Source organism: Leptodactylus fuscus, chromosome 8, assembly GCF_031893055.1.
Source record: "Leptodactylus fuscus isolate aLepFus1 chromosome 8, aLepFus1.hap2, whole genome shotgun sequence".
In the NCBI taxonomy this organism is placed as follows: domain Eukaryota; kingdom Metazoa; phylum Chordata; class Amphibia; order Anura; family Leptodactylidae; genus Leptodactylus; species Leptodactylus fuscus.
The window spans coordinates 49718541-49736336 of NC_134272.1; the positions used below are offsets into that span (position 1 = coordinate 49718541).

The window sequence follows — 17796 nt, forward strand, 5'->3', positions numbered from 1 at the left end:
CCAAGTAAAACTAGATCATTCTACATAACATAAAACTCTCTGGTCCTCCTTAAGTAGTGGAGGGAGACATGTCCTATAATATACCGATTGCATATTTCATGTAGAGCCAAGGACGGACAGCTTCATACATATGGTGCCCAAAGGTGCAATCACAACACTAGATTAGTGTTATAGAAAACAAATGGTGGACTGAACTACTGTTAGACACTGGTTGATTTGGTTGTGTTATCTATCGTCCTACTAAGACTGAATGTTAATTTTTTTCAGGTTCAATGGAAAAGATCATAACCTTTTTCTCCGAACCTTGGGGCTCTGTATTTCATGTGGATTATCCCAGGCCCGGAATTTGGACACTTGAAGTCTATGCAGAAAGTTATTATTCCTTACGCATTGAAGGATATAAGGGTAATACATAAGCTTCACCTGAAGACAGCAAAGTATCTGATTTCTTAGTTAGAGTATAACCTGGAAACAGCACATGAAAAACTTGGTCATAAATTATATCACCACCAACCAAATTTTATATTCATTGTCTAATAATTCTATCAGATGTATTGATTCTCATCACTTATTATCTATAAATGACATATATTTTAGAGTTATTGGGGTGGATATCTGCCTCACTTGAGTTTGCACCTAATTTAACATGATGTGTATGCCTTGTCGTAAATTCGGCACGTCCTTGGGTATCCATGCATCAAAACAGAAATCTGTTCTAGCTCTTTGCTGGTGTAGATTTCTAGCTTCATTTACACCAAAAAAAATGGTGTAAATGGTCTAAACAGGACCAATGAGCCTGAACTGGGCACAGAACTTAGAGAGCCATCATTTTTGTGCAAACATTCTGACTTGTTCAATAAAAGTTTTTTTCATTACTTGTACACCAGTTTTCAGGCACACAAACTCTGATAATTATCCAGCCCCATTGTTTTATGTTGAGTTGTTCACCTGGATATTTTACAAATAATTCTTTCTTTGTTTTTTTTTCTAGAAAATAGTGCATTGGGTAAGTGAAAAAAATGAAAGTTTATTTAGCTTCAATTTTAGCTGTTGCTTAAAGTCTTCTCTATAATTCAAAAGCCGTGTATCACGTTAAAAAATGGCCATTGTCATGGCTTTGTGATGGCTTATTTTTTACTGAATGAATTATACTTTTTAACGGTACAAATTACTTACTGAATTATTTTTGTAGAGGGGGAATGGGGTGGGGTAAGCGGCATACATTTGACTTTACTTTCCTGTTCTTTGAGTTGTTACATTTCTGGTGTGCCCCTACATGTTTCTTTTTACTTTTTACTAAATTTTTACTATTTTTCACTTAGCTTAATATTAATATTTAAGTTCCTTAAATCTTTCATTCAACTACATATATAATGCTTTTGAATACTTAGTATACTGCACTGGCCCTCCATTCAGAAGTAGGCTTTAGGGGGACTTTTGGTCCTAAGTCCTCCTGATGTTTGGGGGACCCTGTGGAAAGGGGATTTGACCATAAATGGGACAATCCCTTTAAGTTTCAGTTTAACATGCTACATCTGTATTCTAAATCATTATGGTCTGTTAGTATAATAATGACAGGTAACAACTAGGTCAGTACAGTACATCATGGTGAATTAAGGGATAAAACATTAAATAGTATATAATATTTTATCTGTATTTCTATGATCTATTTATCCATTTAAGTAATCATTTTAAATAAGAGCCCTTACATCAATTTTTTTGATGTTGAAAGGACCGATTCTTTCTTAATACTTTAAGTAACTCAGACATTTTCTACATTTGTTCATTTTATTTCTGCTAATTAACGCTATTCCCCATTGTTACCTTTTTTTATTTTTTTTATTTTGAAGGTGACTCATTCAACGTATCTGGTAAGTATAAGTTATCTTTAAATTATAGAACTGACTTAAAATTAGATTAACTCACCAACTCCTGTTCCCTTAGTGGCAGTAACATTGTGTCCAAGGATTTCTTATATTCTAACTATCTTACTCTAAAAAGTGCAAGGAGAAGGAGTGGAGGAGTGATAGTGCATCGGCAATGACCAAAACATAACTGGACGTCCTGTGTGATTGTCATTAGCAGAAAAGTTAATCCAAGTACAATGGCTTATACTACCAAAGTCAAAGCACAGTATGCATAAAGTAGTCTTCACTGGTACCCATTATATAGACATGAAGAGCAGACTGAGGCCAGCTGAACCATATAAGAAAGGATAAAATTGATTATTGTAGGTCAGGTAACATCTCTTACACGTAAACATGCATTTGTAGTCAGGTGGTAAAGCTGAATTTGTAAATAACTTGCCCTCTTCCTTTGGTCAAATCATTTGGTCACAGGCCAAGAAAAGTTCTCTATGTGTTTAGTACCGAAAAAATAAAAATTCTCTTCATTCTGCGGTATTCTACCCCAGAGGTCCTTCATAAGATGAATCCTATGATCTCAGATTTATGTTGGAGATTCAACTCCCCAGGCTGAGAAAAGTGACTCCACATTAGATCTTTACAGTAGCTTGCAAAAGTATTCATACTCCATGAAATTTTTCACATTTTGTGACCTTACTACAAACTTAAATGTATTTTATTGAGATTTTACATGATAGACCAATACAAAGTACCCGGTAATTGTGAATTGGAATGAAAATGATACATGGGTTTCAAAAATGTAATCAAATAAAAATCTAAAAAGAGTGAAGTGCAAAAGTATTCAGCCCATCTCCCCCCTTTCCCCATTTTAATACTTTGTAGAGCCACTCTTGCAATTACAGCTGTAAGTCTTTTGGGGTATGTCTCTATCTGCTTTGCACATCTAGAGACAGATTTTTGCCCATTCTTCTTTGTAAAATAGCTCAAGCTCAGCCAGATTGGATAGACAGCGTCTGTCAACATCAGTTTTCATGTCTTGCCCCAAATGCTCAATAGGATTTAAGTCTGGCCATTCTAACACAAGAATATTCTTTGATCTAAACCATTCCACTGTAGCTATTCCTGTATGTTTCGGGTCATTGTCTTGCTGGAAGGTAAATCTTCTTCCTAGTCTCAAGCCTCCAACCGTTTTTTCCCAGGATTTCCATGTATTTGGCTCCATCCATCTTCCCATCAACTCTGACCAGCTTCCCTGTCCTTGCATAAGAAAAATATCCCACAGCCTGATGCTGCCCCCACCATGTGTCACAGTGAGGATGGTGTGTTTAGGTTGATGAGCAGTGTTACTTTTCCACCACATATAGCGCTTTACATTTAGGCCAAAAAGTTCAACTTTAGTCTCATCTGACCAGAGCACCTTCCTCCACATGTTTTCTTTGTCTTCTATAAAGCTCGTGGCAAACTGCAAATGGCACTTCTTATATTTTTTTTCAACAATGGTTTTCTTCTTGCCACTCTTCCACAATGGCCAGATTTGTGGAGTGCATGACTATAGTTGCTCTGTAGACAGATTCTCTTACCTGAGCTGTGGATTTCTGCAGCTCCTCCAGAGTGACCATGGGCCTTCTGGCTGCTTCTCTGATCAGTCCTCTTCTAGCTCATCCACTAGTTTAGGTGGGCAGCCATGTCTTGGTAGGTTTGCAGTTGCAGAATACTTTTTTCCATTTTTAGGTGATGGATTGAACAGTGCTCCTTGGGATGCTCAAAGCTTGGGATATGTTTTTATAACCTAACCCAGCTTTAAAATTCTCCATAACTTCATCGATGATCAGTCTGGTGAGTTCCTTGGTCTTCATGATGCTGTTTGCTCACTAGTGTTCTATAACAAACCACTGATGCCTTCACAGAACAGGAGTATTTATACTGAATATAAATGGCAACCAACTGGACTCTATTAACTAATTACGTGGCTTCTGAAAGAAATCAATTGCTCTGAATTTTATATGAAGGTATCAGAGAACAGGAGGCTGAATACTTTTGCACATCACACTTTTCAGATTTTTATTTGATTAAAATTTTGAATATCATGTATCATTTTGGTTCCACTTCACTACTACTTTATATTGGTCTATCACTTAAAATCTCAATAAAATACATTTGAAGGGAGTCTATCATTGGGATTTTTTCATTTTTAACTAGACCTATCTTCATGTATCTTCCAGGTAACAGCCAATCACAGGCCTCAGTGGTGACCTCTTCACAAATGGCACCACACAGCAGTCATATGCTGTTTGTGCAGAGGTCATCGCTGAAGCCTCTGATTGTCACAGAGGCCTGAAACAAACTAGATGTTAGGATGATATCAGCTGGTGGGGGGACTATAAAAAGAACACTGTTAAATATTAAAAAAAAATAGACAATCCCTTTAATAAAACAGTTGCCTTATTTTAAAAATATCTGTTTTTGGTTTTTTTCAGCATTTTGTTCAACATGTGACAGGAACGCTGTGTGTAAAAAAGATATAGTTGATTACACCTGTGTCTGTAAAGTAGGCTTCAGCGGCGACGGATTTGCATGTTATGATATTGATGAATGTAACCAATGGCCATATCCATGCAGCTTCTATGGTTACTGTGTTAACACTTACGGCTCATACAATTGTACCTGTCCCAGTGGCTTCACATTGAACGGTACAACTTGTGTCGATATAAATGAATGCTTAGAACCTGCACTAAGTAATTGTGACCCACTAGCAGCATGTGTCAATTACTATGGATCCTATTCATGCTATTGCCCAGAAGGATATTATGGTGATGGCCATAAATGTGAGATAAATGAATGTTTGGAAGATGTTTGTGGGTTCGGTAGGGAATGCATCAAAATCCCTGGGTCCCATATCTGCTTTGATCCATGCTTCAACTACACCATCCTAAATGAGCCCACCAGAAGCACATCATATCATGATTACTATTATTATGACTACTATTACTACTATTATGGACGTTCTGACTATTACCTAACTGGATGGAATCGTTTTATGGGCAGTGGTGGAACCCAGCTGGCAGAGTTTTGTCCCTCTGAGGGTAGTTGCTTTACCAGATACCCCATGTGGTTGGACGGATCACATCCAAAACCTTCAGATGGAATTGTAAATGGTACAGTTTGTATTTCTGATGCTGGTACTTGCTGTCAGTGGACATCATATGTGATGATGAAGACTTGTCCTGGAGGATTTTATGTATATAAATTCAGCCAGCCCCCTGTCTACTCTTCAGGATATTGCACAGGTAAGAAAACAAAACTAGACTAAACTCATGTTTACAATGTAGCTGGGAATATAACTGAATATCTGACAAGGTGAATTCCTGGCTTATGTAAATTAAGTGAAAGGGTTTCTTCTGTCTATTTGTTCTATGACCCACCCTCTGTTAACAAGAGCTAAGAGCTGCTTTCAAAGTGGTTACTGCTCTGGAGGACTCGGCTTATCCTTTTAGGGATCGAAAGGAGAAGGTAAGTCAGTCAGTGTAATGTGGAACGTGAAACTGGGGGCAGAGAGAGGACGGCATGACAATGGGGGCAGAGATGGAGGGACATGAATATGGGGGCAGAGATGGAGAGGACGGCATGACAATGGGGGCAGAGATGGAGGGACATGAATATGGGGGCAGAGATGGAGGGGACATGAATATGGGGGCAGAGATGGAGAGGACGGCATGACAATGGGGGCAGAGATGGAGAGGACGGCATGACAATGGGGGCAGAGATGGAGGGGACATGAATATGGGGCAGAGATGGAGAGGACGGCATGACAATGGGGGCAGAGATGGAGGGACATGAATATGGGGGCAGAGATGGAGGGGACATGAATATGGGGGCAGAGATGGAGAGGACGGCATGACAATGGGGGCAGAGATGGAGGGACATGAATATGGGAGCAGAGATGGAGGGGACATGAATCTGGGAGTAGAGATGGGGGACATGAAACAGGACAGAGATGGAGGAGACATGAAACTGGGGGCAGAGATGGAGGGGGGGACATGAAACTGGTGGCAGAAATGGATGGGCGGACATGAATCTGGGGGCAGAGATTGGGTGGGAGACATGAAACTGGGGGCAGATGAAGGGTATATGAAGCTAGGGGAGAGATAGAGGGGGGACATATAATGTACGGGTGACTGTAGGAGGATTATACTGTGTGCGGGCACATGAAAAATTAATGAGAAAGGGGGATGAGTCAACATAACAGTGGGTGGGGCTAAATTTGCAGCGGCGCGCAAAGCGCGCCGCACATTTTGTCCCTCTTTTGGTTCTTCAAAAGTTGGGAGGTATGGGTACAGGGGGCAGTGGAAAGATGTTAGAAGGTGGAGGGGGGGGGTGGGATTGTTGGGACATCAGGTGTGTGGCACTGTGGAGAGGGAACGTCTGGGGCAATAATATATAATATATAAGTTTTTAGCTGGAGAACTACAAAGCACACAATAGCTCCAAAGGTCTGTGTGCTTTGTATTACTAATGATGTAGGCTGCTATGTTACTAGCATAGCAGCCTGTTTGGGGGTGGGACTTTCAATATAAAGGAGTGTTCACATTGCGTTTTTGGCCTCCCTTGCCGGGATACGTTGGTAACCAGTCACAATCAGCTCCCCACTTATCCCTGCACGGAGAACTGCAGGCCCCCCTTTTTTTTAATGGCCAGTTCTTCGTGCAGGGATAAGTTGACAGCTGATTCTGACTGGTTACCAACGTATCCCGGCAAGGGAGGCCAAAAACGCAATGTGAAAAAGCCCTGAGGATTTATTAAGAGGGCTCTTATAAATGGTGTTGGCTCTCTAGGCGCGGTCACACGTAGCAGATTATACCTGCAAATAGAATCTGATTAAGCCTTGTAATGCTGCTAAATAAAGGGAAATGTAATACAGAATGGGTATGTCGCAAATTAAAGTAGTTTTAAAATGGCGGTGGGGGGGGGGGCCCAGACACTTAGGCTGTATGGGGCCCCAAAATTCCTGATGGCGGCCCTGCTCCCATTGACTTCAATGATATTTTTTACACGTGTAAAAATACGCCTGCAAAATGTAATTAAAGTAAATGGGAGTCTTATTTTTACATGTGTATCTTTACATGTGTATTTTGCAAAAATACACGTGCGTTTACACCGCGTGAAGGCTCCCTTATATTACATTTAAACACTCCATGACCAAGCCATTCATGACTGGACAAGTTTTTGGGTTTTTTGTTACAGGCAGTTTTGAGGGCTATAACATTTTTTTCATTTGGGTTACTCAAATAAATATTGCATCTTTTTCAGAGACATAGAGCAATACATACAACTTTATCTTTATGTAGTTTTTTTTGCAAGTTTTTTCTTTTTTTTAATATCCAGTAAATTGTAAACATGTAGCAGGGAAAATGTTTTGTATATTTAATGTTTTTTTTTTCTTTTTTTAATAGCACAAAGTGTTACAAAATTTTTTAAACTCTTTAACGCTCTGTGCCGTACAATTACACCATGCTGAGCATATAGGTAACACTCATCACCGTAATAGTATGGTGCAGTAATGGCACAGACGCAGGAGCTGAGCTTGCGGCATTACTTACAGCAATCAGCGTGGGAAGATACTCCAGTTCCAGCAGAATAACCCCTGGAAGGCTGTGATTAATAGAGATCATGGCATCCAAGAGGCCCGGGGGCAAGATTGCCCATCTGCCAATGGACAACAGTCTCCTGACTGCCTATGCACATTTCCCATAGCAATCCTATATGCAATGTTCTGATTTGTATCCACTGAAAGTAAGAATGATTGACAGCAAGAAGAAATATAGAAAACTGTGAGAAAATGATAAAAATGTATCAAGTAATAACATAAAAGAAAAGTACAGAAAGTATCAAAAAAGAAAATGATAGCAGTGTTTGTGGGCACACTGCCTCACTTATCGATCCCTGCTCCTGCTCGCGGCCGCCTGCGCTTCCCCTTCTGTGGATGCAGCTGTGAGCAGGAGAGGGGATCGGTAAGTGAGGCCGTGGGCCCACAAACCTCACAAACACTGCTATCATTATACTAGGGGGTCTTTTCAGGCCCCATGTCAAATGTTCACCTTTGGTATCTGTCATTTCTATTTACGCCACTGGATGAGATTCAACACATTGCAGAAAAGTATGCGCAGCAGAAATACTACAATTTCCAAAACCATGTCAATTATACCTACAGATTCGCTGGCAGTTTCCCTATAGGTATAATTGAAGCAGAAAGTCCGCAGAGAAAAACTGTTTTCACGGACTCCTCCTCAAATGTATGGGAGATCCATGAAAACGGGCGCCCCTTGGGTGCAAGACATGCGTGAAAAGTAGAAATTTTTCATGGACATGTGACGGTAGCTTAAGTAAGTAAGCACCACGTAAACCCAACCTTAAAATCCTTTGGTTGACAACAGCAACACAATAGGAATGCACAATGTGAACCTAACCTTACAATAAAATTATTCTACACTAACGTCTACCAGTATTACATAATATTCATGCTGACGGTTTCCAGGTAGACCATATTTACTACTACTTTTTTCTTTTTTCAGATCCGACCACCACGCCTGGTTCTTGTTATTGTGCTGATGATGAGGAATGTAGAGCAGTTAGTGGACATTACAGCTGCTACTGCAAAAGTGATAGCTCTGCTACAGGTATGTTTAAATAAGCCATATGTATAAGAGACAGATGATAAAATAGTATATACAGTAGTCCTCCCACTGTAATAACATATCTAATAACATAACTAGTACAGTATAAGACACAACTTATATTCTCACTTGATTGGCCTTTATAAAATAACTTGTAACTTGTGGTTTAAGTAACAAATAAAAAATTTTGAATAATTTCTCATTTGTACAGCAAAATTTCGATTTTCAATTCTTATAAACTGCAAGGAGGCAATTTATTAACAATGTGATAAATGCGTCTATAGACATTACATTAAAATAGCTATAAAAACAGATAATTGGAAAATAACAAGGCGCATTTGTAATTTAGCAGAATGCCAGACATTTTCCTTGCTATTTTCCCAGAAATATACTGGATCCTATTTATGCCAACCAGAGGTACATGAAGCATTTAACCCCTTGTGGTGAACAGTACACGCAAACAGATTTTTGTGCAGAAAATGCAACTTTTTACTACTTTATGCACCTTTTCTAAAATAGAAGCATGACATACAACAGAGGCAACTAACAAAATGCAACATGTGGGATCATTGAATTCATGCAAAACAAACCACATGTAATAGTAAAAAATAAATTTATTAATATGTAATAAAACACATATACGACATAGTAACATACATGCAGAAAAAATATGGGAAAGGACATAAAAAGTCTCCAGAATAAATCTTAAGGTGAAATGTATAGCGATAAGCAGTAAATATATGTACTGTATACCTGTACTGTAAGTGGGCAATTATATGTGAACACCGTGTATACAGACCATAAATGGCCAATTGACTCCATTGTTTTTCGCTTTCTCTTTGATTCGAGGTAAGGGGAATGTCTCCCGTGGTGCGATCAATAGAAGCATTCCATTACCATGGCAGCCTGGAGGCTTCTGAAGGCTCCCAGCACTGCCATAGTATTGTAAGTACTGAAGCCTGCCTGCAGCAGGCTTCAATAGTTCCATAGGAAACCTGCCATAGACTGTAATATAGTAGTATTGCAGTCTATGGCACAGGTGATCTAAAGATCACATGTTCAAAACCTCTAGTGGGCAATAAAAAATAAAAAATAAAAAAAAGACTAAAAATTTAAATCACCCCTTTTACCCTAGCTCTCATATAATTATAAATAAATAAAAGTAAACATTAACACTTTAAGCATCCTCAAGTCCGAAAACACCCAAACTATTAAAATATAAAAACATTTGTCCCATATAGTAAAAGGCGTAGCAGGAAAAAGAATCATAATGGCTGATTTGGAGGTTTTTTGCCAAATTACCTGGAATAAAAAGTGATCAAAACGGCATACATTCCCCATCATGGTACCAATAAAATCTACATATTGTCCCGCCAAAAAAAAAAAAAAATACACCTTATATAGCTCTGTACACTGAAATATAAAAAAGTGGGGCCAAATTATGGTGATTCAATTTTTTTTTCTTCAAAATTTAGAACTTTTGTAAAGTTATTAAAACATGAGAAAAACTATATAAATTTGGTATCACCATGATCGAACCAAACGGCAGAATAAAGCTAACACAGCATTTTCACCACAGAGTGGAAGCTGTAAAAAACATAACCCATAAGAATATGGCAGTACTGTATTTTTTTTCTCAATTCCACTTCATTCTGAATTTTTTTCCTGCTTTCCGGTACATTGTACAAAATAATGCATGGAACCTTTGTAACCTGTCACGCAAAAATCAAGTCCTTATTGGACTATGTAGGCAGAAAAATTAGTAAGTTATGGCTTTTGGAAAGTAAGGAGTAAAAAACGAAAACACAAAAATGAAAAATGTCTGCGTCTACTAAGGGTTAAACTTATAGGTTTTTTAATTTTTTTTTAACATATTTACAAAAACATTATTATCCCCCCCCCCCCTTTGTGGCTGTCACCAAGTATTATTTCTCTTTTATCTCTGGCTTTGCTTTCTAACATATTGCAGCTTAGTTCCATTTACTTGAAATGCAAAAATTGGTCCTAGAATGAGCAAAACTACTTAAACATCATGGATTTCAGTGTGAACGGTTGGGTTACTACTGTGTGTTGTCCTATTGTTCCTATCAACTGAACTCCAGTGTTCAATTGAAGTTCATTCAAAGTGTCCAGTTATTGCCATCATCATTACTAATAATGTATCATTCTCTTTTGCAGCCTTAGAAGACATCCGCCCAGTGCTTTCTTGTGGTTCTCAGGAAATAAAAGCTTCCTTCCAGAAATGCGATTTAAAAAAATTCAATCTGGACACTAAAAACATTCATCTTATAGACAATACCTGCGTAGGATTTTCTGATTTCAACACAACAAACATCATTTCTGTAGTATCTATTTTAAAGAGAGGAGTCTGTGGAAATGAGCTGGTGGTATGTAAAGATGAATAAAACATAGAATAGTAGGTTTGTCAACATACACATATGTGTGCACTCGTAAAATATCTCTAATTTGGTTAAGGAGTCCAGTTGCTCATGAAACTAAATCAGTGTTAAAATAATTCCCCCCTTACTCACAGCATAGCAAACTGCAGCAGCCGTTATTTGTATGCATCTTCCAGAAGCCTTCTCTTCATACCTCCATCTCCATATTCATATGTGTAAAGAGTAGGGTTGAGTGATCAGGATTGGAAAAGATCAGATCTCTATCGGCGAAAAAGATCGGGAACGGAATTCCGATCCTGATCGCTCAACTGACCTGCTCAGAATCGCTGCCGCTCCCTGTTGTTCTCGCTCCTCTTCTCTCTAATTCACATGCCTGCAGAGCGCCGTTCGCGCCCCCGCCTGCCAGGCTAGTGTTACAGATGCTGGGAGAAGACGGGGCTTGTGGCTTAGGAGAGTGTGGGTGGGTACTGGGAGGGGAGATGTAAGTGATGCACTCACTTCTCCCCACCCTGTACCCGCCCACCCTCTCCTAAGCCACAACAATACCTGCCTTCTCCCAGCATCTGTAACACTAGCCTGGGAGGTGGGGGTGTGAACGGCGCTCTTCAGGTATGTGAATTAGAAAGAAGAGGAGTGAGAACAACGGGGAGCGGCAGCGAATCTGTGCAGGTAAGCAGCAGCAGGGGGACTAAGTAGCCGGCGGATTTTTTAATCACTACATAACGTGGAGTCCAAAAATTGAAGTGCTCAATAGGATCGTTTTTAAAATACGATTTTTGATCATTATCATTATTATTATTAGTCCAGTATTCACTTGGACTATACCGTACAATTAGGAAAAAGTTGCTTTATAATTGGAGGTATGTCAAGTACAGGTGTAGATCTGTATTAGAGATCTACATATTTAGACTGAGGGTACTGAGGTTTGTTGAATTTACATCCAAAACTAATCTTTGTTGTTGAGCAACTATCTTCTCCCCAAGATAATAAAAAGATTGGTTTCTTTATACAGAACAATGGCACACATGTTATCTATAAAAACACCATTTTCCTTTCCCTGGATGTGGCCTCATCACTTGGTGGAGAAAATGTCCTCAGTATTAGGTATTCTTGTGTATATCCATTGGACATGCAGCTGTCCCTCGAAACAGCACTGAAGCCATTTTCAGGGTAAGTATGATGTAATATGAATATTTAATGTAACATTGTACCATATCTCTTACATGATAAACATTGGTAAGATGTTATATCTAGTGATACATAAAATGCTATTCCTTGCATACAGTGGCACCAGGAGCATAGCTATAAGTCATGCACAGGTAGCAATTGCTATCAGGCCCAGGAGCCTCAGGAGACTCAAAAACCTCTCTACAACATAAAAAGACAACAATTTTATAGATAGCACGTGATAAGTGGGGGCATCTTTAGATATTTTGCATTGGGGACCAGGAGCTTCAAATTACATCTCTGAGTGGCACAATAAGCTTGATGGTTATAGCAGTAAGATGAGACACATAATCCTAATGGTTACATTACACACAATGAGGTGCTCTTCCCTATCCTATTGAACCTAACTGAAACTGAACATAATATAATCCTTATTATATGGGCCACTGTCTATCTTGAGTACTTGTTAAATCCACATAAGCCCTCATTTCAAGAAGACCTTAACTTAAAGTACAGTACAACTTTCTTCTGAGTAACTGGTGGATGGCCTTCACCAATCTGCCCTGCTCTGAAGAGCCTTCACTATACTATGTTTTCTATAAAGAATGGTTATTTGACCCTCTGGCACCCAGGTATTCAGACCTCTGCTACAGCTCCTCAATAAACTCCACCGAATTGATGTCTGCCACAGTAACCAAGTGGAATCCAGCTGGACCCATCAGCAGTTTTACTTAAGTTGCAGTCCAGCATAAGTCTCTTATAGTGTTCCATAGGGTAACCAATTGATTCACACTGAGTAATGTCTAGCATACACAGGCCTAGCCTATCCCTATAGTCATTGCAGCATCTTGCTCATCTGTCACTAGCTGCTCACCAACTGTCTAAGCCAATCAGAGGGGCATCAAGCTTTCTGGCTGGATTGTGGGGTACCTTGTGGGGTACCTATGCCTATCAGCTATCTGATAGAAGACTACAACACTATTTTAGTACCATGTCACCCTTTTACAGCCCCAGGAGCTCCAAGTTATGTCTCTGTCTCCACAAAACACTCTAGTGCCATAAAACTTCTGTACTTATTTTTTTTTCTGGCGCCGCCCCCTGAGTGGCTGGCTGCCTTGATGCAGTGCTCCAAGCTGGGAGCAAATTTTATCTTTCCTTTCTCACTCTTTTTCTCTGTATCTTCAAGAATCCTGTAACCAAGAAAACTAGCACTATGAATTAGCAACTATAAATCGAATGGAGGACCCTGTGGAGTATTTTGTTCCTTTTGTTTCTATTGTAAATCATGGACAATGACAAGACCTGGTTCAGCTGGTTTCCTGTGTCTACACATGTGCCTGCTACCATCCCCCCATGGACACCATGCGGCATGGAGGAAAACCTACATGGAAGTGTGGACTTCTTCTTCAAGGAGATGATTTTTTTTGGTATCTATTACTGATGTGTGAAGATGCCTACAGCTGACTGGTATTTCTTTCTTCTACTGTGGACACGTGGGACTCTGCTACAGCCTGGGAACCTACCATCACCCACCTACCCCAAGAGTTATGGAAGCTTGGCAAGAAAGCAGCACCATGTACACCTGGATGGTTTCTGACTTCTTTGGGGCAGTAGAACACAGTGGTAAGAAGGAAGGAGGAGGAGGGCTTGTGATGAAAGACATTTGGGGCATTTTTTTTTTTGTGGTTAAAAGGACAATAGTGCTGATGCAAGATACCAAACTATCAGCTGTGAGCAGGAGATCTCACTACCTACCGAGAACTACCACATGTATCATGATAGCTGACTATGTCCCCCACCTCTGCAAAATTTCTGCTTGTTATATCCACATGCTGTGACCCCCTTCTCGTGTCCTACAACCACAGTCGGCTGTATTATTATTAACATCAATCCGCACAGAGAACTAAATGATCCTGCAGTGTGTCTGTGTTTCTTTCTTTTTTAGTTGCTATGATTCCTAGGATTTCTCTATCTGCCATGAGCTTATATGTGTTACTCTCTCGTGTTATATACTACTGTACCATCTATGAAACTGTATCACTGAAATTTCCCCATTGTGGGACTATTAAAGGAATATCTTATCTTATCTTATCATTACAGCTCAGCCATTGTGGACATGGAAGGCACAGGGAAGCTACAAGTGACTATGGCTCTCTATAAAGACTCCAGCTACATAACACCCTATGAGGGATCTGAGGTTATACTGACATCTGCAACCAATCTGTTTATTGGAATTCTCCTAAAAATAGGAGACATTTCTCAATATGCCGTGCAGATAACAAATTGCTATGCTGTACCCTCAATAAACTCTACTACAAAATATGACATCATCAAGAACAGGTATGTATCTCAGGAACATATACTAGAGGACAAGTCTCTGCTGCAGTATCTCATATTCTGTATTCCTTGGGTCAACCAAAGCATCTGATTTTGAGAACCCTACACTTTACCACATGAGTCATGGTCTTGTCCACGTTTTCTACTGGATATTGTAAACTTTGTTGTTATCATTGTTTATATAATATCTGTATTTGTAACTAATGGACCCTACTGACAAATGATGGGTTTCAAAGTCAACTACATATGTGTGTTTTCTTCTGTTGAGCCTTTGGGACCCATTGTTTAAGGTACTCTCCAGAGTATCTCTTGTACCCTGGTGGACCGGCCCAACCCAGCTTATACTTCATGGATTCATGTCTGATTATTGACCCCTGAGTGACTCCAGGTGGGTTTTCTTCTTTCTTTCAGCTGTCCCGTCATGCAAGACTCTAGCATTAAAGTGATAGAAAATGGAGCATCTGGGAATGGCCGATTTTCTGTCCAGCTGTTTAGATACATAAAAGATTCCAATGTTGTGTATCTGTACTGTGATATCCATATCTGTTCTATGACCTGCACACCGGTAAGTTTAGTCTTAACAAGAAACTGCTTTATGGCCTTTGTATCAGTCAGCATGAAACCATAAAGAGACATTACTGAGAAAATCCAACAACTGCTTCAAATGCCAAACCAGTGATGAAACAAGATATGGTTTTTACTAGTTTTATCTTCTACAATTCATTGACAGCAAGAGGAGATTTTGAACAAGGTAAATATACAATAGATTAGGAATTATTCATTATTAGAGATGAGCAAGTACTATTCGAAACGGCTGTTTCAAATAGCACGCACCCATAGGAATAAATGGAAGCGGCCGCTTAACCCCCTGCATGCCAGCTGTGTCCATTCATTCCTATGGGTGCGTGCTATTCAAAACGAGAGTTTCAAATATTACTCGCTCGTCTCTATTCATTATATACAGGGTCAAAGGAAGACTACTACCTCCTCCAAGCATATTCAACTGCTACCACCATGCTACAGGGCACCTTGTGGTGAAAAATCTCATACCTATGTTATGTCTGTTACCTTTGTAGATTATGTTGGTGCACGGAGATGGGCCTTCAGCCCTGGAGCACTGCTTATATTTGATATTTGATTTGATTTGATTTGGAAGTGCCATCGAGTCCAACCCCCCGCGAGTGCAGGTTTTCATAAACCATCCCAGATATATATTTATCCAGCTTCCTCTTGAAGATTTCCATTGATGGAGAGCTTACTACCTCCCATGGCAGCCTATTCCACTCACCACCCTCACTGTCAGAAAGTTTTTCCTAATGTTTAATCTGTGTCTCCTTCCTCTTAGTTTGATCCCATTACTTCTTGTACTTCTTTGTGCTAATGAAAATAGGGTTGATCCTTCTGCACTGTGACAAATGGGTAAGATGGGTGATCAGTGAGAGGATCAACTCTCCTGGCACATGGTGGTGCAGGGAAACAATGGTAGGGGTCTGAATGCCAAGAGTACTGCTCCCCAATTTGAAGGCCCACCCCAGTGCACAAGTGCCTCATTTTTATAAAGCTTCAAATCTACATAAGTTCTTTACATAATAAAAGTATGATGTTTATCACTGTAATGTGCTCCGTATCATGCTTGACGAAGACAGTAAATTCCACTTAAAGATTCTCTATCAAAGTTTCACATATTTAAGACACATATTATGGTTAGAAGTCCAAGTTCTTAAACTCTTAAACCCCCATAATAACACAGGAAAATAGATACTCTGTTCTGCACCCTGCTAATTTAATTCCATGCTGTCTCTAGTGGTTCCATACAAATGAATGGAGCATGGTCACCCCTTTTCGAGCAAAACACCCCTTTTCTTGTGATTGATCATTGCTTAGAACTTATACTTCTATTCTTTACTTTTAGACCTGCACTGGAGTGAGGGCTCTAAGCACCACTGACAGTGTAACAACTGATGCCAGTTTGGTTGTGGGCCCCATATATAAACAAGGTTTGTATATTTCTAAATAATTTTACATCATCCACTAGAGGTTTTCTTCATTGTGCAGCTGTCACTACCCAGAGATAATGCACATACTAATTTCATAGCACAAAAAGAGAATGTGGAAAATTGCCACCATACAAAGGAAAGAATAAAAAATGTATGTCACTATTCAAGTATAATAAGAACAACGATGCTTTATAATGCTGATGTAGCAATGCAACAGCACAGTAATAGTACCAATATACAGTATATGCTTTATCATAGGATAATGAATGCAGCACCCGTACAACAAATGACAGCTGTATGAAACTCCATAGCAAAACTCGGGCAGAGATCCCATGCAATGTTAATACTCCTCCTTTGTTATATAGTGGGAAGCTCCTTAGGTTTTCATCATAATAGCAGTGGATTTGTCTAATGAATGAGAAATTTCACCTATTGATTGTTCTCAAAATCAGTGGGGTTTTATATAAATTAATCATGACCCCAATGTCTTCTATTTATTTACAGCTGAATCCTGTGTTAATACACCCAGCACTGGAAGAGGTACGTACTTGATTCATATGGGGAAAGGGGTTTACAAAGATAGGAGTTTCATTCAGAGATCTCAGTCCACAACTTACTGAATAAAATGTGTTAAATGTATTGATGAGGACCTTTCACCTCCTCCACCAATGCAAGTTCATAGCATCTGTTAATAGGCGCCACTCCAGTGATTCCATTTCAGGTGAAATTTTCTCTCTAGCCCCACCACTCCAGAGCAACAAATAGGTAGTTTTGGTGCCTTATGTGCAGAGGCAGCCAGTGTCAGAGCTCAGAGACAAACCCCTTGTCTGCTCCTGTCTGACACTGCCCTCCTTGACAGTACAGAGTCTAAATAGCATATCAAGCACCAAAACTAATTGCACTGATAGCTCGGGAATGGTGGGGGATAAAGAAAAAAGTCCAACTGCACTGAAATCAGTGGTACTAAGCCTATTACATAATGCAAAGAGCTGGAATTGGAGATGGTGAAAGGTCCTCTTTTTAACCCTTTCCCAACATCCACTGTACAAATACGGCAGATGCCTGGTGTTTAAACATAAGCGGCAGCCCAGGAGCCAGGCAGCCGCCAGGCGGCGCTGGGTGTCTACTGTTTTATACAGTAGACACCCAAGCTAATGCCCATGGTTGGTGCATTAGTATAGGATTGTTGAATTAACATTGCCATGTGGCAGTCACTTAGAATGTATATGAGCACTATTATTTGGTACTCCTATGCTGTACTAATATGTGTCATACATTTGTGCATATTGTCTGAAGCATCATGTGCCACAAAGAAGTACAATACATTGCTCAGTAATATACTGTACATATCATCCAAAAC

At 39.7% G+C, this 17796-nt stretch overlaps 1 protein-coding gene across 1 annotated transcript in view; it reads left to right on the plus strand.

Moving 5' to 3' along the window:
- Positions 1-17796, plus strand: part of LOC142217244 (uromodulin-like) — a 73598-nt gene that overhangs the window by 55644 nt on the left and 158 nt on the right. Inside the window, exons 7-17 of the mRNA XM_075285438.1 lie at positions 268-405; positions 992-1006; positions 1851-1871; positions 4343-5152; positions 8435-8539; positions 10715-10923; positions 11948-12105; positions 14203-14442; positions 14851-15004; positions 16352-16436; positions 16941-16976. Coding sequence (XP_075141539.1) covers positions 268-405; positions 992-1006; positions 1851-1871; positions 4343-5152; positions 8435-8539; positions 10715-10923; positions 11948-12105; positions 14203-14442; positions 14851-15004; positions 16352-16436; positions 16941-16976 — 1971 coding nt within the window. The remainder of the gene's footprint in view (positions 1-267; positions 406-991; positions 1007-1850; positions 1872-4342; positions 5153-8434; positions 8540-10714; positions 10924-11947; positions 12106-14202; positions 14443-14850; positions 15005-16351; positions 16437-16940; positions 16977-17796) is intronic.